Source organism: Grampus griseus, assembly GCF_964374135.1.
Source record: "Grampus griseus genome assembly, chromosome: 1".
Classification (NCBI taxonomy): Eukaryota; Metazoa; Chordata; class Mammalia; order Artiodactyla; family Delphinidae; genus Grampus; species Grampus griseus.
This window is the reverse complement of record NC_139017.1, coordinates 145,817,337-145,842,256: the sequence shown is the minus strand read 5'-3', so window position 1 is coordinate 145,842,256 and position 24,920 is coordinate 145,817,337. Positions and strand designations below refer to the sequence as shown.

The following is a 24,920-nucleotide window of genomic DNA, read 5'->3' as shown; positions in this document are numbered from 1 at the left end:
CAGTAATAAGCAGTTAGGAAGAGGAGTTTCTTAATCTATCTTAAATCTGTACCCACACATTCTTTTCTTTCTTTATTTTTTCTTTTCTTTTTTATTTGTTTGCTCTCAGTCTTTGTTGCAGCCAGCGGGCTCCTTAGTTGCGGTACCCGAACTCTTAGTTGTGGTGAGATCTAGTTCCCTGACCAGGGATTGAACCCGGGCCCCCTGCATTGGCTGCACGGAGTCTTATCCACTGTGCCACCAGGGAAGTCCCACATTCTTCTGGATGTGGGTCCATGCTCTTATTCAGAGGTTCTGAAGGTGCAGTCTGTATGCCCCTGGGACCCCCAAGACCCTTTCAGAGATTCCGTAAGGTCAAAATTTTTCGTATTGGTAGACCGTTTGCCGTTTTTGCTGGTTGACATTGGCACTAATGGTGCAAAATCAATGGTGGGTAAACTTGCTGGACCTTTATTTAACAAAGGTCAAGGCAGTACAAGTAGTTCACTCCCAGTTTCACTTCTTTGCTTCCACGATGAAGCAATAGAAACTAATAAATTTATTCTCAGTCCTTCACTACATGGTTTTAGAATAATCTGTGTGACAAAATGGGAAATAGGAATGCTAATTCTGCACCCTGAAGTAGGTAGGTAAGATGGTTGTCTTTAAGAAAAGCATTTGTGTGACTGTTTGAATAAAGAATTAAATTTTGGGGGCTTCCCAGGTGGCACAGTGGTTGAGAGTCCGCCTGCCGATGCAGGGGACACGGGTTCATGCCCTGGTCTGAGAAGATCCCACATGCCGCGGAGCGGCTAGTCCCGTGAGCCATGGCCGCTGAGCCTGCGCATCCGGAGCCTGTGCTCTGCAACGGGAGAGGCCACAACAGTGAGAGGCCCGCATACCGCAAAAAAAAAAAAAAAAAAAAAAAATTAAATTTTTCATGGAATTCTAGATTTCAAAGGATGAACAACAGACTGATCACTCAGACTTGGGTATTTGGCAGACAGTTTCTCAAAAATTAATAAAGTGAGGCTGTCACTTTAAGGGAAGCAACTGAGAATATCTGTTGTCAGTGATAGAATTTGAGCTTTCAAATGAAAATAAATTAAAATCTTCGAAGTTGTATTGACTACCGTGAGCCTGTCTCATGTAGTCCCAATATTTCAAGACTCTTCTGATGAAATTGGTGGTGGTGGTGGTTTTTTATTGTGGTGTAAATGCATATAACATAAAATTTACCATCATAGGGACTTCCCTTATGGTCCAGTGGTTAAGAATCTGCTTCCTGATGCAGGGGACTCAGGTTCGATCCCTGGTCGGGGAACTAAGATCCCACATGCCACGGGGCAACGAAGTCCACGCGCTCTAGAGCCCACGCTCTGCAGCGAAGATCCTGCCTGCCACAACTAAGATCTGATGCGGCCTAATAAATAAATATTAAAAAAAATTACCATCATAACCGTTTTTAAGTGTACCGATCAGTAATGTTAAGTACATGTACGTTACTGTGGAGCCAGTCCCTTCTTGCAGAAGTGAAACTCTCCATCATCCATCTCCAGAACATTTTCATCTTCCCCAACTGAAACTCTACCCATTAAACAACGTCCCATCTCTTCCCCCAGCCCCTGGCAGCCACCATCCTACTTTCTGTCTCTGTGAATTTGACTACTCTAGGTACCTTTTATAAATGAAATCCTACATCATTTGTCTTTTTATGACTGGCTTATTGAACTTAGCATAGTGTCTTCAGGGTTAATCCATGTTATAGCATCTGTCAGAGTTCTCTTTTTAAGGCCGAATAATATGCCATTGTATGTATAGACCACATTTCGTTTATCCATTCATCTGTCAGTGGATACTTGAGTTGATTCCTTTTGGCTATTGTGAATAATGCTGCTATGTATATGAGTGTACAAAATCATTCATGAATAGGAGATCTATTCAGAGTACAAGATAGAACAATGATTTTTATTTTATTTAAATAAATAAATTTATTTATTTTTTGTTGCATTGGGTCTTCATTGCTGCAGGGGCTTTCTCTAGTTGCAGTGAGTGGGGGCTTCTCTTCATTGCGGTGTGCAGGCTTCTCATTGCGGTGACTTCTCTTGTTGCAGAGCACAGGCTCTATGCGTGCGGGCTTCAGTAGTTGTGGCTCGCAGGCTCTAGAGTGCAGGCTCAGTAGTTGTGGCGCATGGACTTAGTTGCTCCGCGGCATGTGGGATCTTCCTGGACCAGGGCTCGTACCCCTGTCCCCTGCACTGGCAGGCGGATTCTTAACCACTGCACTATCAGGGAAGTCCCAGAACAATGATTTTTAATGTAGCAGTATGAAAAGTTCGTCAATACATTTTCAGATTCTGCATTGCAAATAACCTTTAAGGAACTACCACTCATTGAGTTTTGGTGTAGTATCAGAGAAGAAAATCCACAGCCATTTACAAGATTATTCAAGGGAATTCCCTGGTGGTGCAGTGGTTAGGACTCCGCGCTTCTGCTGCCAGGGGTCTGGATTCGATCCCTGGTCAGGGAACTAAGATCCCACAAAAAAATTTAAAAAGGTTATTAAAGTACTCCCTTTTCCAAACAGGTATCAGTGTGAGGTCAGATATTTTATACTTCAATGAAAACAACAAATCCCAATGCGTTAAATGCAGAAAAATGAATATGAAAATCCAGCTTTTCTATTAAGCCAGACATTGAAGAGATTTGTAAAAATGTTCAGTAGTGCTTCTCACTAAATTTTTTATGTTTGGGAAATATAGTCATTTTTTCATAGAAGTCATGTTAACATGTAACATTTTAAAATATTTAAAATTTTTTTTAGTTTTAATTTCAATATGGTAAATACAAATAGATATTACTCACATCCAGAAAGGCTCTTCGAGGGCCTTCTGTAATTTGGTAGCGTAAAGAGTCTGGAGACCAAAAAGTTTGCGAGCCGTTGCTCTCCTTTAAAAATAATTAATTAATTAATTAATTTTTGTCTGCGTTGGGTCTTTGTTGCCGTGTGCGGGCTCCTCATTGCGGTGGCTTCTCTTGTTGCAGAGCACAGGCTCTAGGTGCGCAGGTTTTAGTAGTTGTGGCTCGTGGGCTCTAGAGCGCAGGCTCAGTAGCTGTGGCACATGGGCTTAGTTGCTCTGCAGCATGTGGGATCTTCCCGGACCAGGGCTCGAACCCGTGTCCCCTGCATTGGCAGGTGGATTCTTAATCACTGCACCACCAGGGAAGTCCCCATTGCTTTTCTATATAAAGACCAACATTTCCACTTGTTCAGTGGATCCCATCCTCAGTCATCTACTCAAAAACAGAGCTCTTGTAGTTCTCTATCCAGCAGTACTACTCCATTCCTCTCCTATGAGCTTATTTGTACTGCATAGTCTTATTATTTGTATCGTATAGTCTTCCCTTGGTATTCATGGGGGATTGGTTCCAGGATACCCCCGCCCCCCGCCCCCAGTACCAAAATCTGTGTATTCTCAAGTCCCTTATATAAAATGTCATAGTATTTGCATATAACCGAACACATACTCCTATATACTTTAAATTGTCTCTAGATTACTTATACTACCTAGTACAACATAAATAGTTGTAAATATTATGAAAATGCTATGTAAATAGTTGGCCAATATGCAGCAAATTCAAGTTTTGCTTTTTGGAGCTTTCTGGAATTACCACACACTGTACACCCCCCCCCCCCGAGTATTTTTAATCTTTGGTTGATGAGAAGGGCAAACTGTATTCCTTTTTTTTTTAAAGAAGATGTTGGGAGTGGGAGTTTATTAATTAATTTATTTTTGGCTGCATTGGGCCTTCATTTCTGTGTGTGGGCTTTCTCTAGTTGTGGCAAGTGGGGGCCTCTCACTATCGCGGCCTCTCTTGTTGCAGAGCACAGGCTCCAGAGGCGCAGGCTCAGTAGTTGTGGTGCGCAGGCTCAGTAGTTGTGGTACACAGGCCTAGTTGCTCCGCGGCATGTGGGATCCTCCTAGACCAGGGCTCGAACCCGTGTCCCCTGCATTAGCAGGCAGATTCTCAACCATTGCGCCACCAGGGAAGCCCTGTATTCCTATTTTTAACCCTTCATTGATCCCCCACATCCCCTTTTACCTATTACTTCATTTCTGTTTCTTGGACAAGAAAACATGAAAGAGTTGTTGTTACTTTGTTTCTTTACTTCCCCTTTTTTATTTCCTGAACATTCTTCAAGTTTTTCTTTCACCATTCTAAAATGGTCTTGGGCTTCCCTGGTGGTGCAGTGGTTGAGAGTCCGCCTGCCGATGCAGGGGACACGGGTTCGTGCCCTGGTCTGGGAAGATCCCACATGCGGCGGAGCGGCTGGGCCTGTGAACCATGGCTGCTGAGCCTGCGCGTCCGCAGCCTGTGCTCTGCAGCGGGAGAGGCCACAACAGTGAGAGGCCTGCGTACCGCAAAAAAAACAAAAAAAAAGTGGTTTTGCTTAATGGTCATTAATGCCATCTATATTATTCCTTAATCTAGTGATTAGTTAATCTTGTCAGTAACGTTTGATCCAGTGGATCACTTTCTTTACATGTCTTCATTTGGCTTCAGGGATACTATATTTTTTTCCCTTACTAGCTATTCTTTTTTCAGTAGGGGGAGTGACAAGGGCTTGTTCTTCCCCATTTCCCCTGCCTCTGATGTAGAAATGCTCTCAGGGCTCAGTCCTATGACTTCTTTATTAATAGTCACTCCCTAGGTAAATCTCCCCCAGTTTAGCTCAGGCCTGTGGCTTTAAGCGCATAACACCCCATTTGTATCTTTAGTCCTTACATGTTTCTTGAATCTCTTCCTTTGAATATCTTGGAGGTTCAGTAGGCATCTTACAATTAACATGTCCAAAACTAGATTACCCTGCCCCTCACCTGCTTTTTCCTCAGTTGACTATCTCAGTAAATGGCAGTGTTGTATAAATCTTGATCTAGATGGTCTAGATGATCTAGAGATCTAGATGGTCCCTGCCACTAACTGTGTTTTCACATCTGTAAAATGGAGATAAGTTACAGCCTTATGAAGTGGATACCAAGATTAAATGTAAATATAGGTATAATTATCACATGACACATAGTAAGTGTCCATTGTTATCACGGTTGCCCAGGCCAGAAAGCATTGGTTTTATCACTTTCATTCAAGAAATTATGTATCCAGTACGTTAGCAAATTCCAAAATAAGTATATTGAAAATCTAACCATTTCTACTATTTCCTCGGTCTTAGCCTAGATTCTTTCTAAGTAGTCTTCTCCTTCTATTATTATTATTATTGTTTTGAAGGTTTTTTTTTTTTTTTTTTTTGGGTTGTGCTGGGTCTGTGCGTAGGCTTTTTTCTAGTTGTGGCGAGTGGGGGCTGCTCTTCGTTGTGGTGCGTGGGCTTCTCATTGCAGTGGCTTTTCTTGTTGTGGGACACAGGCTGTAGGTGCACAGGCTTCAGTAGTTGTGGCTCATGGGCTCTAGAGCACAGGCTCGGTATTTGTGACACACGAGCTTAGTTGCTCTGCGGCAAGTGGAATCTTCCCGGACCAGGGCTTGAACCCGTGTCCGCTACATTGGCAGGTGGATTCTTAACTGCTGCGCCATCAGGGAAGTCCCCTAAACTGCACATTTTTGAAGTGAGCAATTTGATGAGCTTTTACATGTGTATATACCTGTAGACCAATATCATAAGATAAGGATATATTTATCATCTCAATTTCTTTATGCTCCTTTGTACTTCATTCCCTCTCCAGGCAACCACTAATCTACCTTCTGTTGCTGTAGATGAGTTTGCATTTTGTAGAATATTATCTAAATCGAATCATACTGTATATACTTTTTTTTTGGCATCTTTGATTCAGCATAATTAAGATTCATCCATGTTATGTGTTTCAGCAGTTCATTCCGTTTTATTGATATTCCATATTGTGGATATATCACAGTTTATCCATTTGGGTTTCTAGTTTTTGGCTACTGTAGATAAAGCTGCTGTGAATATTTGTGTACGTGTCTTTATGGGCATATACTTTCATTTCTCTTGGGTTAATACCTAGGAATGGAATGGCTAGATATCATATGGTGGGTATATATCTAACTTTAAGAAACTCTCCAGCTGTTTTCTAAAGTGACTCTCCCATTTTACATTCCCGTCAGCAGAATATGAGAGTTCTAGTTGTTCTACATCTTTGCCAACACTTGATGTGGTCAGTCTTTACATTTTCACCATTCTAGTGGGAGTATAATAGTATCTCATTATGAGTTTAATTTGCATTTCTCAAATGACTGATGTTGTTGAGCGTCTTTTCATGTGCTTATTTACCATTCATATATCTTAGTAGTGAGTTTTTTTAGTGATAGGTAAGTGTGGGTTAGCTAAGCCTTGCCAGAGTAGTTCAGAGGTTTAAAGAAATTAAAGTATTATGGTTTAAATGTAGCAGGTATTCCAAAAATGTTGGTTCTAAAAGTATTTGACATTTGAAAAAAATCTTTCTCTTGCAGTCTGGATGTGGATAGTGAAGCTAAGAAACTATTGGGTTTAGGACAGAAACATCTGGTGATGGGGGATATTCCAGCAGCTGTCAATGCCTTCCAGGAAGCAGCTAGTCTTTTGTAAGTACTGTGTTTTGCTATGATGGGATATTGTGTTCCTAATAAAGTTGAATGATAAAAAGTTGTTTAATGGGATAAAAAGAATAAAGAGCAAGAGTTTAAGAAGATTTGATTATTTTTCATGTGTAAATTTATAACTATAAAACTTATGTATCACTGACCAGTTTCAGCCTTTGATTTTCCTGAGTTAAGGTAATTTGTTTTCTGTTCATCACTAACTAACTTGTCCTGGTTTTGGTTCAGGGTCATATTTGTCCATTTTTCCCCACAACCCTTACTCCTTCTAGAACAGAGTCTTACTCCTGGATGTCTGCAATAATCTTTTCAGATTATTGGCCTCTGGCCTCTGGTCTCTTCATTATCACCTGAGTCTGAAGAGCTGAGGTTCTGGTATTCAGTGCTGTGCTAAGGGTAGGGCCCAGATTTCATCTGATGCTGAGTATTTAGGTATTTTTATATAAAAGTATGTGGTTATCTTAAAATGAAAATGTTAAAATCTAAGTTTTTAAGATTAAGCACATAGAAACACGCTTCTTAGCTTATTCCTTATTCCTGGAAAGTTCAGTATTCTCACTGTCCTGCCATTAAGGGTATTTAGGAGGAAAATTTGAGATGCATTATCCTAATCTAGTAGACTACCCTTAAACATGACCTTCATCACAATAGTTTCTTTGTTTAGTTGTACTGTTTACTCTCATTAATCTCTCAGGCTATTAGTTGGCCTGACTTAGCATGATTTCTGCCAATCCTTTACCCCATGATAGCTGGTCTCCTTACTCCACATAAAGTACCTCCTCCTTACCATTTATCACACTTGTGATTTTTTTCCTCTTCTTCTTCCCTGTCTAGATATTAATAGTTTAAATTTGTATATATAGTGCTATCTGTATTTCTGAGCATTATTTTAAATGATTTTATATACATTAACTTAATTAGTGCTTGCAATATCTCTGACTGGTTCTTAACATTTCCATTTTACAGATGAGAAAACTGAGGTACTGTGAGATTAAGTAACTTGACTAAGGTTAAAAGTTAGAGGCAGGATTTGAACCTAGGCAGTCAGGCTCCAGAGAACATTCTCTTAACTCTTTATCATCATGCCTCTCCATGGACCTTATTCATGCTTTGGGTCCCAGCCAAAGGCCCTCTAACTCTAACAATATTCTGGCCCGTATTGACCCCTATCTTATACCAGGAGAAACGCCTATTAATGTAATTTGGCTCTTAGATTATATAGTATAACTGTAGCAAATGGATGTCTTTTAGAGTATATATTATATTCTAATTATATAATGTATATTATATATCTAAATTTGTAATTATATATTATATAGATGAAGAACAGGCAACATTAATTCATTCATTCTTAAAGTCCCTTGGACCTTGACTTCAAAGCAAGAGGAGTGGAGCATTGGTTTCCTAGAAGGATGTGTTACAGAAGAAATGTCATTTTATAGCTAAAGAACTAGGGGAAGAAATTTTTAGACTAGATGTTAATTCAGATCTTAGCTGTTACTCTCTTTGTAGAGGTAAGAAGTATGGAGAGACAGCTAATGAATGTGGAGAAGCCTTCTTTTTCTATGGGAAATCGCTTTTGGAGTTGGCAAGGTATGTCTTTCAAGCCAAGTCTTTAAGGAATATGTTTTGTATCATAGTAGTCTTATTTAAAAACTTCCTTCTTTGTTTGCTAAGATTGTTTACTAGCTTTGAGATTTCACATGAGCTAAGTGGGACTGGTTTTACTGGGGGGGTTTAGAAGGAGCATGAAATATTGATGGAAGTTTTTTTTTGGCAGGGGGGGCATGCTGTGGGCTTGTGAGATATTAGTTCCCCAACCAGGGATTGAACTTGTGCCCCCAGCAGTGAAAGCACGGAGTCCTAATCACTGGACCACCAGAGAATTCCCTTGATGGGAGTTTTGAAAGTCACCTGATACAAAGAGTAAAGTTATACTTAAATTTTGACTTTTGCAGTAATTAGAAGCAGAGGTCTTTCCATTAGTGAATAGTCAGTCAGTAATTTATCAAAGTCCAATTTAGAGAGAGAACCTTTGAAATCACTCTCAGCTAGCCCAAAACAGTCATCCATAAGAAGGACTGAATGAAGGACAATTTGAAAACACTGGCATGTGAAAATGTCTTAAGAGAAGACTCACAAGTAGTCTTAACTGTTGGAAAGTTGTGTATTTTCCACCAGAATTTATTAATCAGAATAAAATATATTGAGGGTACATAGAGGAGCAAATATTCTGTAATCTATTTAATCTCAGTTCTGCTAAGTTTTCTAATTTTGTAGAGCATTCTAAGGATTTGTCTTGAAAACCTTGCCAGAATGTTTTTGGCCATCTAGAGAAATGTAGGTGGATGAGAAGTTTGGGAAATATGGCCCTTTTGATAAGAGTCATCAGTGTTTTTTCAGGTGGCTGGATAAAAAGGGTATGTTTATTTCTTTCAGTGCTCTTACAGCCTTAATTTATATTAAAAGTTTTGATCATTGCATTTCTTTCATGAGTGCTTATAGTTTATATTCTCTGTACTTGCTTACTCTTCTGTTGCTTTTATAATACAGGACTACAGTTTCTGTCTTACAAAGACTGTTAGGTTCTAGCCATCATACCTTTAGTGCTTTCTCCTTTTGTTCTGCTAGAATGGAGAATGGTGTGTTGGGAAATGCCCTGGAAGGTGTGCATGTGGAAGAGGAGGAAGGAGAAAAAACAGAAGAAGAAACTCTGGTAGAAAATAATGATAACATAGATGGTATGTGGAGTTACATGGGACATTCAAGAGATGCGACGTTGATTTCTTGTGTACAAGTGATGGAAATAGGGCTCTCCTTATCCTGAATGGTCTCTCCTGGGGTGACACCTGCATCTGGTGGAGACTGCAGGGGAGGTGGCTGATTACTGAAACAGATAGCAGGCTTTTGTTAAGGGGATAACTTAATTTCCCAAATAAGTCTGGTTATTTAAATGGATGTTTTAAGTATTAAAACAACCTTAAATATTTTTCTGATGTGAATTTTAAAAAGTCTTTACAGCTCAGTTATTTTAATGGCTGTGCTTTTGGAGCCCTTTTACATTTTTTTGTGTCTAAGAAAATTAAATGTTAATTTCTAATTTGAGTTTGGCTGCTAGAATTTTACATATCAGATGGAGGTCTATATAGTGTATAGAAGAGAATGTAAAGCTTGGCATCTCTTACCTAACTGATATCAGAATGCTCAAGTAAAATAATATCTAATTTAAGGAGCTTGGGTTTCTTTTGCAGTAAGTTGCTCTGCTAGCTGGGAGTTTCCCTTTGCTTTTCTCAAGGGGGCAGATAATTTGCAGGCCATCTGCTAAAACATAAGCCAGGCTGTTTGAGGGTTTAAAGGGAATGTATTTTTAGTTTCCATTTATGCCTTTATCATTAAACTCGAAGACATGTTTATGCTTCATGTTCTTTAACCATGTAGAGGAAGCAAGGGAAGAGTTGAGAGAACAGGTTTATGACGCCATGGGAGAAAAAGAAGCCAAAAAAACAGAAGACAAGTCTCTGGTAAAGCCTGAAACGGATAAAGAACAGGAAACTGATATGGAGAAGGGTGGAAGAGAAGATATGGATATAAGTGAGCCTGCAGGGGAACTACAGGAAAAAGTTGAATCAACTCCAGATCAGTTAACTGAAACCACTAAAGAGGGAAAAGGAACAGCAGCACCAGAAGGACTGAATGAAGCTGAAGTCACTTCTAAGAAGGCAGAACGGGAAACACCAGATGCTGAGGAAGGAAAATCAGTTTCTGGAACTGACGTCCAAGAAGAGTTCAGAGAAAAAGGAGGTCAGGGAGAAGTAATTGCAAGCATAGAGGAGAAACCAAAAGAAGCTTCAGAAGAGCAACCTGTTGTGACTCTAGAAGAGCAGGGCACTGCAGTGGAGATAGAAGCAGTCAAGCCAGTGGATGTGGGTGGGGATGAGCCAAAGGAGCAGGTAGCTGTCCCTGCAAGTGAGCCAGGAAAGGCTGTTCTTGAGCAGTTGGTAGGGCAAGAATTGCCTCCTGCTGAAGAGTCACCAGAGGTGACAGCACAGGCTGCAGAGGCCTCGGCTGCAGAAGCTGGATCAGAAGTCTCCGAGAAGCCTGGGCAGGAGGAGCCAGTTCTCCCTAAGGATGGTGCAGTCAATGGACTATCAGCTGCAGGGGATCACACTCCCAATGAACCGAAGACTAATGCAGAAGGACGGACAGAAACAAAAGATGGCTCAGGACTAGAGGAGAAGGTCAGGGCAGAATTGGTTCCTAGCCAGGAGGAGACTAAGCTGTCTATAGAAGAGTCTGAGGCAGCTGGAGATGGGGTTGAGACTAAGGTAGCCCAGGGGGCTACTGAGAAATCCCCTGAAGACAAAGTTAAGATAGCTGCTAATGAAGAAACACACGACAAAGAAGAACAGATGAAAGAGGGTGAAGGTAACCGGGACATGCAAGAGCTGCAGTGGGTGGAGTACATTCTGGATTTGACTCACTAATCATGGGTAAAAGTCAGCCTTCCATTCAGGATTTTCCGTCTGCCTTTAATCCGGATTAGGAAAGGGCTGAGTGAAAATGGGGTTAGTTTAAGAAGGTGGTGATAAGTTGAGCAAGTTAAAGCAAGTCTTCTTTAGCTGGCTTATAAACTAACGCTTTACTAACTGCAAAATAGGCCTTTCTGTGATATCTGAGACTTGGCTAGCTATCAGTAACTTGTACCATACTAGCCAATAAAGGTGGGTGGGAAGTGGGGTAGATAGGGAAATAGTGGGCTAGGCTGGCAGAGAATGCTGAATGGATGTTCACTTGCATGCCTCTTGATTTTTAAATTTACTGTTCACTTGGTTCCTTTTTCTCTGCTTTAGGAATCAGGATTAGAGCAGTAGAATCCACTGAATTGATACACTTAAGCAGGCATGCCATTTATATGAAGGCAGTTAACCCTTGAATGTTCTATCGCCAGAGTGGAAGAACTCTGGTAATCTTTACTTTTAGTCTTCAGTAAGTGTTTAGAGGCTTATTCACATTAGTTAAATTAGCCCCCTCCAAAGATAACAGAAAACCTAACCGTTAAGCCCTCTTGCTGCTTTCCCCCCTCATTTCATGCTTGCTTTGGCTGCTAAACTGAATTTTTTGTTACTTAGAACATTATAAAGTGTGAATACTTTATATAGCATTATTGGTCTAATTGTGATTCAGTTTCATTAAGATGTATAAGCCTCTAATTACCAACTCCATAACTGGCACGTCTGACTTGAGTTATACTATCATTTGAGGATTCTACTGTCCATAAGATTTATCTAATGTTGTTATTAATAACCATAGGTATATTCTAATTAATCATTATTACACATATATATTACTTATATAATTGACAGACTACTTCGAGTTCTCTTAAGTTTTAGATGTTCAAAGACCCATTATCAATATGTGTAGCTGACTCTGGTAAACTTCCTTCTACCTATGTGCAGGTCCCTGTACTCCAGCCAGCACAGGCATGGTAACCAGTAGTGAATTGGCTAAATGGTAGAACCATTGGGCTACTTATTGGGCTTTAGGAGATATCTATGGGAAAAGCACAGAACTGAATTCCTCAATTTAAAAAAACCTCCCATGTCTTAATTTTTAATGATAATTAGCTAGAGTAGTAAAAAGCTCTGCTGGCTCTCTGAAGTTGGACTTTGAATAATAAGCTACAGTAGAGATGTCATTTCTCCACAGTTCAAAAACTATTCATTTGAGTCTCACAAGTAACATTGTTAGAGCTCTCACATACATTACTTTTGATTTCCAAAATACAGTACTGTGTAAGTAGGTAGTATTACTCCAGTTATAGTGATGAGGAAGCTGAGGCTTAGGGGTTACGTGACTTGTTTAGGGTCAAACAGTACATCACAGTACTGGAATCTGACCCTAGATCTGATTTGAATGTATTGTTCTTCCAAAGATACCTCACACTGAGGAAGGCAACTTTCATCCCTTCTGTTAACCCACCTCTTGTCAGAAATTTACATGGTAACACTAGCCTGCAGAAATCTTACAAGAGGTTTTCTCTTAAAACCTCCATTTCCTGCCATCTCTTGGGCTCTTTATATCCCTTAAAAAAAAAAAGATAATAAGCCTATTCTTTTCTCATTGTCACACTAGATATGATTGGTAAGTGAACAAAATTTTAATGTTGTAGGCATAAAGCTTGGCCATGCTCAGACAGACTGTACAGGTCAATTTGTAGTGTTTCCTGACTATCCTTTGGGAATGCTAGAATAACCAGAGAATCAGCAGATTGCCTTTACTTGGCCTTTGAGAGTCTTTCTTCTGGTTTGCACAACTCTCTGCCCGTACTGTTTTGAAGATGCTACAAGATCAGAGAAATGGTATGTTATAAAACATTGTTTCCCTTTCTCTGAAGGATGGCATACCACAAAAAAGACTCCATTTTCAAAGAAGCTTAGAAAATATTTTAACAGATCTCTTTACTGAGGCCTTCACTGCATTCCTAGTAATATGTGGGTACAGGTTACCAGGTTGGAAAGTGTTATTTTAAAGTAATGGCTTTCTCTTTAACCTAGCTCCCTCTCCACCATTCCATGAAGGTAGTACAGATTCCTCAAGAGAAACCAATATTTTTCTCAGACCATTATAAGAATTTTAATTTAAAAATTTGATGTAAAACTCCAAATAACTATTTTATGCAAATTAGATGTCAACTTTTAGCATTTTGGTATGAGTGGAACAGATACCAGATAAATAAGAAGAACATAGAATAACAACATTTTGTCAAATTTTCCTATAAATTGGGAAGGTAAGGTGTTTGGTTTTTTTAGTATTGTGAGAAATACAAAGATCTGCTTCACCTGTCATATATTCTGGTGGAGGATGGCCTTCATTGTCAGAGTCAATAAAACCACCCATCTAGTCTAACATCAGGGAACTAAGTACACAAACCACTTCGAAATTTGGGCATGGAAATATAATGGTGTATGGTGGTGTGGGTACTTATATTTCAGAAGCACCAAATTACATAGTCAACAGGAGAAAAGGGAGGCACTTGATAAAATGCGGTTTGTTTGCTGTAGAGGTTAACTATAATTAGCTTGTAACTTTAACTGGTTCTTAGAGGGCTTTAGTTTGTCCTAATTTATAGGACTTTTCTGTGCCTATTCCCATCCCGAAGCAGTATTGTTAGATAAAAGTCCTTTAACCTGACTTCATGGCTCTAAGGCCTAGTTTTTAGTTAGGAGACAATATTTGAGCTTTTCTGCTGGTGTTAAATGCTTAATGAAAGATGGCAGAGATAGGCACATTATACCCATTTCATGAATTGTGGACCCCCAAAGGTTCATTTATTAATCACTTGACATTTTGAACTTTAAGTGATGTGTAGAGCTATTTATCAGCAGCCTGTCCTTACAGGCAGTTAACTTGTGAGTGTTGTTAATATGGTGAAATACGGTGTTGATATGGCTGGAAATTTTAACATGGTACTGCTCACTCAAATTCTGTACGTGCTAGAGCTGGCTGGAGTGTGTGGCATGCTCATTGGTGAGAGTTGGTAAGGGCTATGCTTTTACGTTCACAGTTCTGTTGTGGGAAAGCTAGTCTCTTGAGTATTCTTGCTTTGAATGGACTGGAGTAATTTAACTTTTGGTGTTTTCTTAGCCTTATTAGTATTAACTGACAGTTGGCTTAAAGACCCCAGGAATACTGGCTGAGGCCTCCAACTGATTCTGGTTGAGTAGATGGGAGCTTCTAAAGCCCATGAATAAAAGTCAGCTAATCTGTTTTGATCTGAACGGTCCAGGTTGACTTTTAGAAGAGAAACACAGCCTGTTGATCATTGAAGCTCTGAACCATAGACACTATAAGATTATACAGTCTAAGTCTGGATTAGACTTGAATTAGACTGTTAACCACTGGCTTTATTATTTACATCCAGTTCAGATGTTAACTGATTTGGCTTAGTATCTGGCCTGTCCTACCTCAGAATATAGGTTATTTGACAAATGTTTATTGGAATTTTTGACTTGTCAGATCCTTAATATTCTCAATACTGAAGAATTTTTACTTGCAGAAACCGAGGGCTCAGAAGAGGAGGATAAAGAAAATGACAAGGCTGAAGAAACACCAAATGATTCACTTCTTGAAAACAAGGTGAATTATTTGTTCAGTATCATTGTCTACTTTCTTATTGTGGGACTTTGGTTTACTAGTGTAGGCATGATTATTATAGGTAGCTGTTTCTTGGTTAGGGCTTGGGGACCCTTTATTCATGTTGGGAATAGACAGATCCATTTGAACCCAGGGGGTCCTGTCAGTTAGGACATGACCCAACATATCACTGCTAACTATCACTGACATAAGGTGATATGGGGTAGACTTTGTAGGGGTCCATTCTGTAGGTTTAGGGAGAAAAATATGAACTTTGAATCCTATATCAGTCTCCCCGTCCCACGCCCCCAAGCTATACTAAATTATACATTTAGATTTATAATCAAATGATGCCTGTCTTGTACTTCTGCCTAATACTAATGATTTGGATATACTTCAGTCTCTTCAAGAAAATGAAGAAGAGGAGATTGGGAACCTAGAGCTTGCCTGGGATATGCTGGATTTAGCAAAGATCATTTTTAAAAGGTAAAACTCTTGGTGCTTCTAGGTTGGGAGCTTGGTGGTTGAAGACAAAGCAGTTAGGGTTCGACAGATGCTTATTAATAAGGTTTCTGACCATCTTTCCTTCTTTTAGGCAAGACACGAAAGAAGCTCAGCTTTATGCTGCACAGGCACATCTTAAACTTGGAGAAGTTAGTGTTGAATCTGGTAATACATTTTCCATTTTACTCTCTTTTCTAACACATCCCTTGCCCCTGCCTTAATCTTCCTCTAATTCCTTAAAATCTAGCTCAATTGATCATAAATTGTGGGCAATTAGCTTTAAAAGGATAGTAGGCTTTTTTTCTTTTTGGCCGTATTGTGCAGCATGTGGGATCTTAGTTCCCCAGCCAGGGATTGAACCCCTGCCCCCTGCATTGGGAGTGCGGAGTCCTAACCACTGGACCGCCAAGGAAGTCCTTCTCAGTAGGGTTTTTTTTTAAAAATTTATGGCTGCGTTGGGTCTTCCTTGCTCTGCGTGGTCTTCTCTAGTTGGGGTGAGCGGGGGCCACTCTTCGTTGCAGTGCACGGGCTGCTCATTGCGGTGGCTTCTCTTGTTGCGGAGATGGGCTGTAGGCACGCAGACTTCAGTAGTTGTGGCTCACAAGCTCTAGAGTGCGGGCTCAGTAGTTGTGGTGCACGGGCTTAGTTGCTCCGTGGCATGTGGGATCTTGCCGGACCGGGGCTCAAACCTGTGTCCCCTGCATTGGCAGGCGGATTCTTAACCACTGCACCACCAGGGAAGCACCTCAGTAGGTTTTTTAAAGTCATTTTGATGGTTTTTAGTCAAGGGTCCTGGAGATGCTACAAAGAAAAATGAAATATAAGATGGGAGCATATTCCTGCAGCATGGTCTGAAATTTTAGAAGTATTGCTTGCTGTTTTTCTCTTCGTTAGAGAATTACATCCAAGCTGTGGAGGAGTTCCAGGCTTGCCTAAACCTGCAGGAGCAGTACCTGGAAGCCCATGATCGGCTCCTTGCAGAGACCCACTACCAGCTGGGCTTGGCCTATGGGTACAACTCTCAGTATGATGAAGCAGTGGCACAGTTCAGCAAATCTATTGAAGTCATTGAGAAGAGAATGGGTGAGTAAGCATCAGCTGTTTCCACAATGATTTTGATGGATCCAGTATTGACAGTTAAAAAAAAAAAGGCATCTTTTGTGTTATCTGTTACTGATCACTTCAGCCTGTTCTTCCTAGCTGTACTTAATGAGCATATGAAGGAGGCCGAAGGGTCACCTACTGAATATGAGAAAGAAATTGAGGAGCTGAAGGAGCTGCTACCTGAAATTAGAGAGAAGATAGAAGATGCAAAGGAGTCCCAGCGTAGTGGGAATGTAGCTGAATTGGCTCTGAAAGCAACTCTGGTTCGTTTGGTTTCCTTTTAAAGTTTTGATAATAGTATATTCGATATTGTTGAAGGCCCTTTATCATGGTATTAGCGTGACATTTGCTTAAGAATCTTAACTTATGACTTGGTTTCCAGGGAGTTGGAGGTCAGAGGGAATGTGAGAACTCATATACTGTTCCTCTCACATAGTAAATATTAATGTGTGGGTTTGAATTCTATCTCAGCTACTTACTATGTGTGACCACGGGTATGAGTAGAGGAGGTGAGTGATGTTGCTACTATATGGTGGCCACTAGTATTTGAGGTCTTAAACAGTTGCTTGTAGGTGGGTGACCTGGTCGGCTCTGTCCTGGGACCCACCTGGGTTTGTCATCTCTCACACAGGTGGAGAGCTCTACTTCAGGTTTCACTCCTAGTGGAGGAGGCTCTTCAGTCTCCATGGTGGGTATTCAGGTGGTTTTTGTCACTTAATATTAGACCTCAGTGTTTGTCTAGGAGTACATTGCTAACAAAGGTTTCTTATTGCCAGATCGCCTGTAGAAAGCCAACAGATGGTGCTTCCTCATCAAATTGTGTGACCGATATTTCTCACCTTGTCAGAAAGAAGGTAAATCTATATGTGGTCATTTCTTTTCTGTCTTCTTCTCACTCTGCATTTTTTTTTCCTCCAAATGATACATGAGGAGTATCTTTCCTATGAACACCCCTCATACTAGGTGCAATAAGACATTCGTTTTGCAAAAATAGGCGAGGATTTGAATGAAGATCGGTCTTGACTGAGTATGTCTTCTAGCAAAACTTTCCTGGTTTTTAGCCCAAGGGCTCTCAGGAAAAGTGATGAGGAGGACTGGTCAGATCAGCCCATCTTAGGAAGCTGGCAGGTTTACAGTAGTCATTCAGCAGCAGATCTCTTGATACTTAAACTTGTGTGTCTGCCTTCTGCCTGTTGCAGTAATTTTTTTCTCTTGTGGAAGAGCCTGAACTCTTGCTTTGTTTCCTGACTCAAATGTAGGAATTCAAATTTGTGGGTTGGTTACTGTTCAGATCTATTCCTCATCCCCACCCCACTCTTCCATTAGAGAGGCTGAATTGGTATGTTTGGGCAGACCAATCTGTTTCTGCAGAGGACAGGTTGTGGCCAGGGAGACCCTTAGAGCTGTGAATCCTGGTGTTGGGATCTTTGCACCATAGGGAAGAGGGGGGCGTTAAGGAATTGTTTTACAGTTGTCCTTTTGAAAACATTAAGCACACTTGTGAAGCCTTCACCATTAATTATATCTTTAGAGAAAACCGGAGGAAGAGAGCCCCCGGAAAGATGATGCAAAGAAAGCCAAACAAGAGCCGGAGGTGAATGGAGGCAGTGGGGATGCTGTCTCCAGTGGAACTGAAGTTTCGGAAAACATGGAGGAGGAGGTGGGCAGTTAAGCAGGGTTTGGACACTTGCCTCATTTCCCCTTGTTCTCAGGGCCTGGGGAAACCAGTCCTTCTAAGTGCATGTTCCCCAACTTGAGCCTGTTTGGATTACTTGAGTGCAACCCTCAAAAACAATGAGGTCATACAGGAAACAGTTTGGTTACAAAATATAGGACGTCTCATTGACAAATGGAACCTATATACATATCACCGGTCCCACTCTAATGAATGTATGAGAAGACACTTAATTGGCAAGACCATTCAGTCTTTTTTTGCTCCTCTTTCTAATATGAACACTGGCTCTGTCAGCCCTATTACAGAGAATTTAGGAAATGGCCTTATAAGTTGTGGTCATTGCTCTTTTAGTGTAGAGAGCAAAGCAGATAAGGGACCTGTGTTTATTTCCTCTGACTGAGGCCTGCTCAGTTGTGTAAGAAAGAATGGCTTAAAGTAGGGTCACTTATGCCCAGGCTCCCTGTTTATCTTCCAGGCTGAGAATCAGGCTGAATGCCGGGCAGCAGTGGAGGGGACAGTGGAGGCTGGAGCTACAGTTGAAAGCACTGCATGTTAAGAGAGGGAGCAGAGCCTTCCTCCCAATGGAAAGTGTTTTTGTATATAATGTATTTTTTCACTTTTGGGGGATTCTTTTTGTATAACTTCAATAAAGATTGTAAGCAAAGGTTGAGGCTTTGATGATTTTTTTTTTTTTCCTTAAATATTGGCTAAATGTGTGCCTTGGAGCACTCCGGGTTTTATATGGTGGCCAAAGGTTTTTGTGGGGTTTTTTTCCCTCCTCTACTGATCTCTGTGTTGGAAGTTCTAATCCAGATTCCTGTCTGATGTGGAGGTGATGAAATCAAGTGTGGCTGTAGGCCCTTATCTTCCAATGGTGCTATATTTTTTCCATCTTAAATACTCTGAACCCAGCTGTCTTGTGAACTTGGAATGGTGCTCTCCCTGGACAGGAGCTATAAAAAACAAGACTTGTTGAAGATCTTGCTCTTCGGTGCTGATACTGTTTGATGGACTTTGACTGTGAACTGATAACAGCTTCTAAGCCAGGCCTTAGGTGGCACCTGTCTTATCCACCTCGTCTCCAACTGGGGCCATAATCCTGTCCTGGAAAAAAGAACTGAAGAAAACTTGGGGCTGGGGAGGGGGGAGTGATCCTTGAGGAAACTGGTGTGCTAATTGTAGAAAATTGAGCTTTCTGGTTTGAAAGTGACTAAGGGACTGACTGATGGACACTCTGGATGTGGTTGGAAGAAGGAATCTGGGGGGAGAACTGGCTGGTTGAGTTATATTTGTTATAACAGAAAATATCAACAGTTGGAATTGTTACCTGTCCACAGTTTTGACTTCTTAAATAAAGATGCTAAAAAGCTCTTGGTCTCTGGACTTGTGTTTAAAGATCTTAGAGTGGGATCATGGGCTGCCTGGAGCATTTCAGTGGGATGTGGGGTTGAAAGGTGGATAATGGGTCAGCAGTTCTGGCTGCCCAGTGTAAGGGTGCTGGTGGTTAGGGCACTGTTACTAAAGCCATCCCATTGGGCCCTCGCTGATGTCCAGGGTACAGGGCTAGTGTGAGACCCATGACTCGGCTGCCTCTGACCTGACCTTTAAGAAATTGGTATTCACCAGGCAGTATTTGGATCTGAATTCCAAACAGTGCCTGCCCTCTACTACCTAAGGGGTTTAGTATTTCCAGCATTCATAGGGCTACTTTGCTGCACTGTAGAGACAGCAGGTTAGAACCTGCAGTTTGAATATCTAATGTTGGAGGCGGAGGGAGCTTTTTTTTTTTTTTTTTTTTTTTGGCGCAGTACGCAGGGCTCTCACTTTTGTGACCTCTCCCGTTGCAGAGCACAGGCTCCGGACGCGCAGGCTCAGCGGCCATGGCTCACGGGCCCAGCCGCTCCGCGGCATGTGGGATCTTCCCGGACTGGGGCACGAACCTGGACTCTTTACCACTGCGCCACCAGGGAAGCCCGGAGGGAGTTCTTGACTACCAGGCCTTTGACCTTTGGCTGACACTGGGGTCTGGGGCCACGCCCAATATAACAATTCAGGTTTCACTTGTGACCATCCCCCCTGCTGCCAACTTGGGAGGAACATGACTGGGTTGTCTTTCTGTAAGTATATATGGCTACAGGAGCTCCCTGTTTCATGGTGACCTTGAGAACCTGGAAGGCTTCCTGGGTGATGTCCTGAAGAAGCTTGGATTTGGATGAAGAAGTGGGCGGTAAGACTGGCTTTAGCAAAAAAAAAAACAGGAATGAGTTCATCAAGTTCCTTTAGCTGAATGAAAGACTGTCTCCAAGTCACCTTTCAGAGAATTTTCTTATATGCCAGGCAATACTGTAAATACCTGACATATCTGTTTAATCCTCACATCAATCTTTTTTACAAAAGGATAAGAAAGGCCAAGTACTTGTGGAAGGTGGTAGAGCTGTGATGGGAGCTCATGTTGTGTGTTCACATCTGTATTTGCTTCCAGACCCTCTGTCAGAACATGGAGTAGTAAAGCTGCAGATGGGAGAACAGGCCTCAGTCTAGGCCCCAGTCCTGTGCCTGTGAAGCTACTCTTACGCCCATTCTTCTGGACTCAGAAAGCCAGTGGGGGTGGGTCAAAGCTGTGCTGAGGGCGCAAACCCTCCTCTCTGTGCTTGACTCTGCCGCTGGTGGGGGTCTTCAGGAGGAGGGGGGTCAACAAAGCCAGCTGTTGGGGCCAGGGAGCTGGCCTCCAGTGAAGATGAGTTGGGCACCTGTGGAACAAGGAGAAGGTCGATCTTTAGCAAAAGGTTTATGTAGAGGTTAACAGCACAGTTTCTGGCGTCAGACCACCTTAGAGTCAACTGCTTACTGTGAACCAAGTTAACCTTGTGCTCTGATTTTCTTACTTGGTTACACAGTAGTACATACCTAATAGGATATGCGAGGGTCACATGAGTTAATTCACAGAAAACATTTAGTAGTGGGTTGGCACATACATAGTGGTCAACAAATGCTGGTTATTAACCACATCAGCCACACCTGTGGGGGCCCCAGTTATGGTTGGGCCCTCACCAGAGGTGGGTACTGGTACTCGTGGGCACTTGCTGGATTGATCTCTGCCAGTGTCTGTACATCTGCATCTCTTGCATTCACCAGCCGCAGAAAGAGCTCGGCCTGACCTACCTGGGAAGAGGTGAAATGGTACTGCATCTGTACCGTGGAGGACCCAGTCCCCATCCTCCACACTCACCTGGGGAATCCCATTCAGCTGCCCAAAGCTAAGGCTGGGGTCCAGAGGAAGGGTCCGAAGTGGGAGACGCCAGCGACCACTTAGTACCCTCTGATCCCGGTCAAATAGCACCAGCGAGGCCCAGGCTTTTGGCAGTGGTGCTTTAGCCCATGCCAGCCCCTGCCAGGCTTGCAGCTCACAGACCAAGGATACTGATGGTGAAGGTGGTAGTCTAGAGCAACCAGAAACAGGTGTCAGGAGCCAGAAGTGGCTCTGCTCCCTTCCTAGGACTTGGCCCTCAGGGCCAGTGGCCCTGTATACAGATGAGAAAATGTAGCAGAATGAGGGACAAGCCTCAATTGCGGCAAAAAGCACCAACATCATAAATCTCCACCTACTGACCTGGGTATAGGCTGCCTGCTGGCAAGGATGGCACAGTTGCCCATGGGCCCAGGAGCTGGAGGTGGGGGCAAGCAAAGGGCTGGGGGCAACGCTGTGGTCCCTCCTGTATCCTGTCCATCTCGGGCCAAGCCAGTCAATAGTTGCACCCAAATCCAAGAAGCCTCAAGGCCCCGCAGGAAGTCATAGAAAATGACAAGGCCAGCCCTAGGAAACACAGGCCTCAAGCGCACACACACCCAAGTCCTCCTCTCACCCTCCCAACCCCCAGCCAGTCCCCCCACCCTAGCTGGCCCTAGTGGGTCTCCTTAACCAGCAGTGGTGACCAAGTCACAAAGGATGTCAAAGGAGGGAGCAGGCCTCACCCAGGGTCGTAGGGTGCAGGGCCCAGAACGTCAGTTGTGGGCAGGAGGAAGTGTGGATCCAGGCCCATGTTCCTGGTCATGGTTCCAGGAAGCTGCGACTGCAGGGGAAGAGTCAATTCCTCCAGAAAGCCTCCTAGGTGTTCTATGCTCCCCCAACTGCACAGAGCAGAACTGCCCCTGTCCCAACCCCTGGGTCCTCACAGCCTTTTCGGCGCCACCCAAGAATAGGACGCCTGTGGAGTGTGGAAGCAGCGGCAGCGGGGGAGCCACTGGAGGCGGGAGGCTTGGGGGATCTTCCCTTCTTCTCAGGCGTGGGCTGGGATTGGCCACAAGTCTCGGCTCCCTGTGCCCTAGGTGCAGGGGAAGAGTAGGGCGCCCTTGAGCAGGACGCAGCAAGTAACTGGGCTGAGGTACTCCTCCCCCAAGAGCCAAACCCCTACGGACACCTGGAGATTGGCATGGACACAGACTGATTGGGCTCAGACACAGGTCTTATTCCCCGTGCATGGTGCCTCTAACCCCTTCCTCTGAGCCTGGCCTGCTGGGGAGGGCTAGGCGGGGGGGAATTGGGTGCTCACTGACCCCAGGGCACCCGGCCTGCACCCCTCTGCATCTGCAAAGCCAGGATTTCTGCCTCCAGGCGCCGATTTTCAGCCTCCACTGCTAGAAGCTCCTTGAATGCGGCACCTGCCTGTCTTCCTGCGATTGAACAAGTCTGACCTGTCATCTCTGACAGCTGGTGACCAGCTGCTCTGAGCAGCTCTCCAGCCTTAGGATTCTCTGGACAAGGCTGGACTTGTCAGCTAACATTGCAGGCACCCCCGCAAAGACAGGTGTTCTACCTTGGGTTTTTGCTCAAGTGGTTCCCAAGCCAAAGATGTCCTCCCTCATCGCCCTTTTCTCTCCCCAGGGCTAAGGCCCTCCTGGCTGGCCCCCTCATGTTCACCCCTGCGGGTCCGCGACCGCGGAAGCTCCAGAGCTGACGCCTCCACTTGTAACTGCCATATCCAGCCCAGAATGCCGGTGTCCCGGCCCCCGCCTCGAATGTAGGCCTCACGCAGGGCCCTAGGGAGTAGGGGACAAGAAGGCAGAAGCGTTTTTCCAGGACCGATCAGCGCTTTGCCCCGTGCCCGCCTCGGGGCCCGGATCTTACCCGATCTCCGCAGCCAGAGTCCCTGGGTTTGCCTGTAGCACCGGACCACAGAGTTCTGCCTCTCGTAAGGCGTTCAGCCGGGTCCTGGGGTGGAGGACGGCCGGCGCGGGGGCGGAATCAAGGACCCAGACCCCGGGCCTCCGGCAGCGCCGCCCCTTCCCGACCTCACTCGCGCGGCCTTCCAGCCGAGTCCGGGTGCATACCTCGCACGTCCAGCCGGGCCAGGCCCCGCCCCCCGCTCCGGCCCCGCCCCCCCGCCAGCCGGTGACTCGGAGCTCCCGGGATCCGGCTCGTCGGCCTCACCCGGGGTTGGCCTGTAGCTGCTGAACGTGCGCCCCTAACTCCTCTAGAGCACCCCGCGTTCGCCCGGCCTCTGCCCGGAGTTCTCGAAGCTCCCGCTCCAGGCTGAATATGCGTGATTTCCCGTCCCGGGTCCAAGCCAAACCTTGGAGGTGCCGGCTCAGTTCTGAGGGGGTAAGAGATCAAATTAGAACGGGTCGGGCGACCTCAAGCCAAGGGGGAGGGTGGGCCCTAGTCCCCCTCTTTTCCCTTACCCTCGCCGCGTCGCTCCAGGGCACAGCTCTGTGCCTTGGTCTCTGCCAAGAGCCTTGCGTGAGTCCGGTGCAGCGCCCGCAGCCGCTCGCCGGGGCTCCCAGCAGTCTCGTAGTTGGGACCCTGAGTCGGTGCCTCTGACCGCCTCCAGGGCCCCTGTGACCCTCTGGGGACCTCTGTTATGCTGGGTCGCATTTCCTGCAGATACAGCCGCAGCCGCTGCACCTGGAGGTAACAGTAACCCGCAATCTCCATGTTGGGGTAATCTCACCCACGCGTGATCTATAGGTTTGGTGGGGAGGCTCAGTGGGGAAATCCAGGTATACCTCATCTGTTAGCCTCTTCAGAGCCGATTTGCTGGCCTCCTGGTCTGGGAGGCCCTGGTGTTCTTCTGGCACAACCTGGGTACAGGGTGTGGGGTGAGGAATCCTCTGAGAGTTACAGTCACTTCAGTACCATCTCATGGCCATGGAGGAGGCCCTTACCCTGGGTACCCGTGGTTCAGTGGCTATTGGGGGCTGTTCTCCAACTGTCAGCTCCCGGGGCTGACGGCCAATGCAGAAGCGCTGAGTGTGGGTGGCCAGCAGGGCCCAGGAACGGAAAACCATGTCACAGGACCCACAGGACAGGAGCCCTAGCTCCCCGGAGTGGGAGTCCATGGGATGGGACTCCTTTCCTGATAGCAGCCAAGACCTGCAGAAGACAGAACAGAGGGGCAGGGGAAAGGGAAAGGAGGATGAAATAGCCAAAGGCAGAGAGGAAAGGCCAGGTTTACCGGTTCAAGTTTATGTTTGGAGAGGAGCTAAAGCTCCCTGGGCAACAACCTCAGGTCTGGGCAGGTCTGGAGAGTGAGCGGGCAGGCTTGGTCACCTTAGGGAGGAGGCCCTGGCTTGAAAAAGATGTCATAAAATCTGTTCCACCTCATTGCATGAGTATGGGCAAGTCTCTAACACCACACCTTGGTTTTCTTGCCTATATTAATAAAAGGGAGCAAAGAGCTGCCTCCTAAACTAGCTGAGCCCATATCACATACTCCGTCTTGGTTATTTAATAGCCTCTGGCAGGGAAGTGTCACCTTGTTCGTTCTAGTTTTGCCCAAGTGGATGTAACCCAAGTTAGTGTCATTCTCCATTCCAAGGAATACCTGAGTAAGAGGAGGCATTCTGCCTGGAAACCATGTCTTTCCCGTAGACTAAAAGCTTTTCCTTGGGCTTCCCTGGTGGCGCAGTGGTTGGAGTC

The 24,920-nt window shown here is 44.2% G+C and overlaps 2 protein-coding genes across 4 annotated transcripts in view; one reads left to right on the top strand and one right to left on the bottom strand.

The window, feature by feature from the left end:
- NASP (nuclear autoantigenic sperm protein) overlaps positions 1-19,347 on the top strand; it is a 35,798-nt gene extending 16,451 nt beyond the window's left edge. The window contains exons 3-15 of one of the 3 annotated variants that reach the window (XM_082652461.1): positions 6,463-6,573; positions 8,101-8,181; positions 9,220-9,329; positions 10,027-11,013; positions 14,645-14,724; positions 15,122-15,207; positions 15,317-15,390; positions 16,120-16,308; positions 16,426-16,592; positions 16,961-17,017; positions 17,106-17,183; positions 17,861-17,989; positions 18,480-19,347. In XM_082652461.1, coding sequence (XP_082508587.1) covers positions 6,463-6,573; positions 8,101-8,181; positions 9,220-9,329; positions 10,027-11,013; positions 14,645-14,724; positions 15,122-15,207; positions 15,317-15,390; positions 16,120-16,308; positions 16,426-16,592; positions 16,961-17,017; positions 17,106-17,183; positions 17,861-17,989; positions 18,480-18,560 — 2,230 coding nt within the window. In that variant the 3' untranslated portion in view covers positions 18,561-19,347. The remainder of the gene's footprint in view (positions 1-6,462; positions 6,574-8,100; positions 8,182-9,219; positions 9,330-10,026; positions 11,014-14,644; positions 14,725-15,121; positions 15,208-15,316; positions 15,391-16,119; positions 16,309-16,425; positions 16,593-16,960; positions 17,018-17,105; positions 17,184-17,860; positions 17,990-18,479) is intronic. The other 2 variants (XM_082652463.1, XM_082652462.1) reach the window with 2 other exon arrangements.
- Positions 19,348-20,417: 1,070 nt separating this feature from the next.
- On the bottom strand, positions 20,418-24,340 carry CCDC17 (coiled-coil domain containing 17; the record flags this gene model as incomplete). The annotated part of the gene is made up of 13 exons (XM_082668866.1): positions 20,418-20,754; positions 21,056-21,166; positions 21,234-21,444; positions 21,615-21,818; positions 21,977-22,074; positions 22,178-22,326; positions 22,559-22,675; positions 22,923-23,041; positions 23,130-23,213; positions 23,433-23,595; positions 23,684-23,906; positions 24,008-24,112; positions 24,176-24,340. The coding sequence occupies 13 exons, from the start codon at positions 24,338-24,340 to the stop codon at positions 20,617-20,619; spliced, it is 1,887 nt and encodes a 628-aa protein (XP_082524992.1). The 3' UTR covers positions 20,418-20,616.
- Between the last annotated feature and the right edge of the window lie 580 nt (positions 24,341-24,920).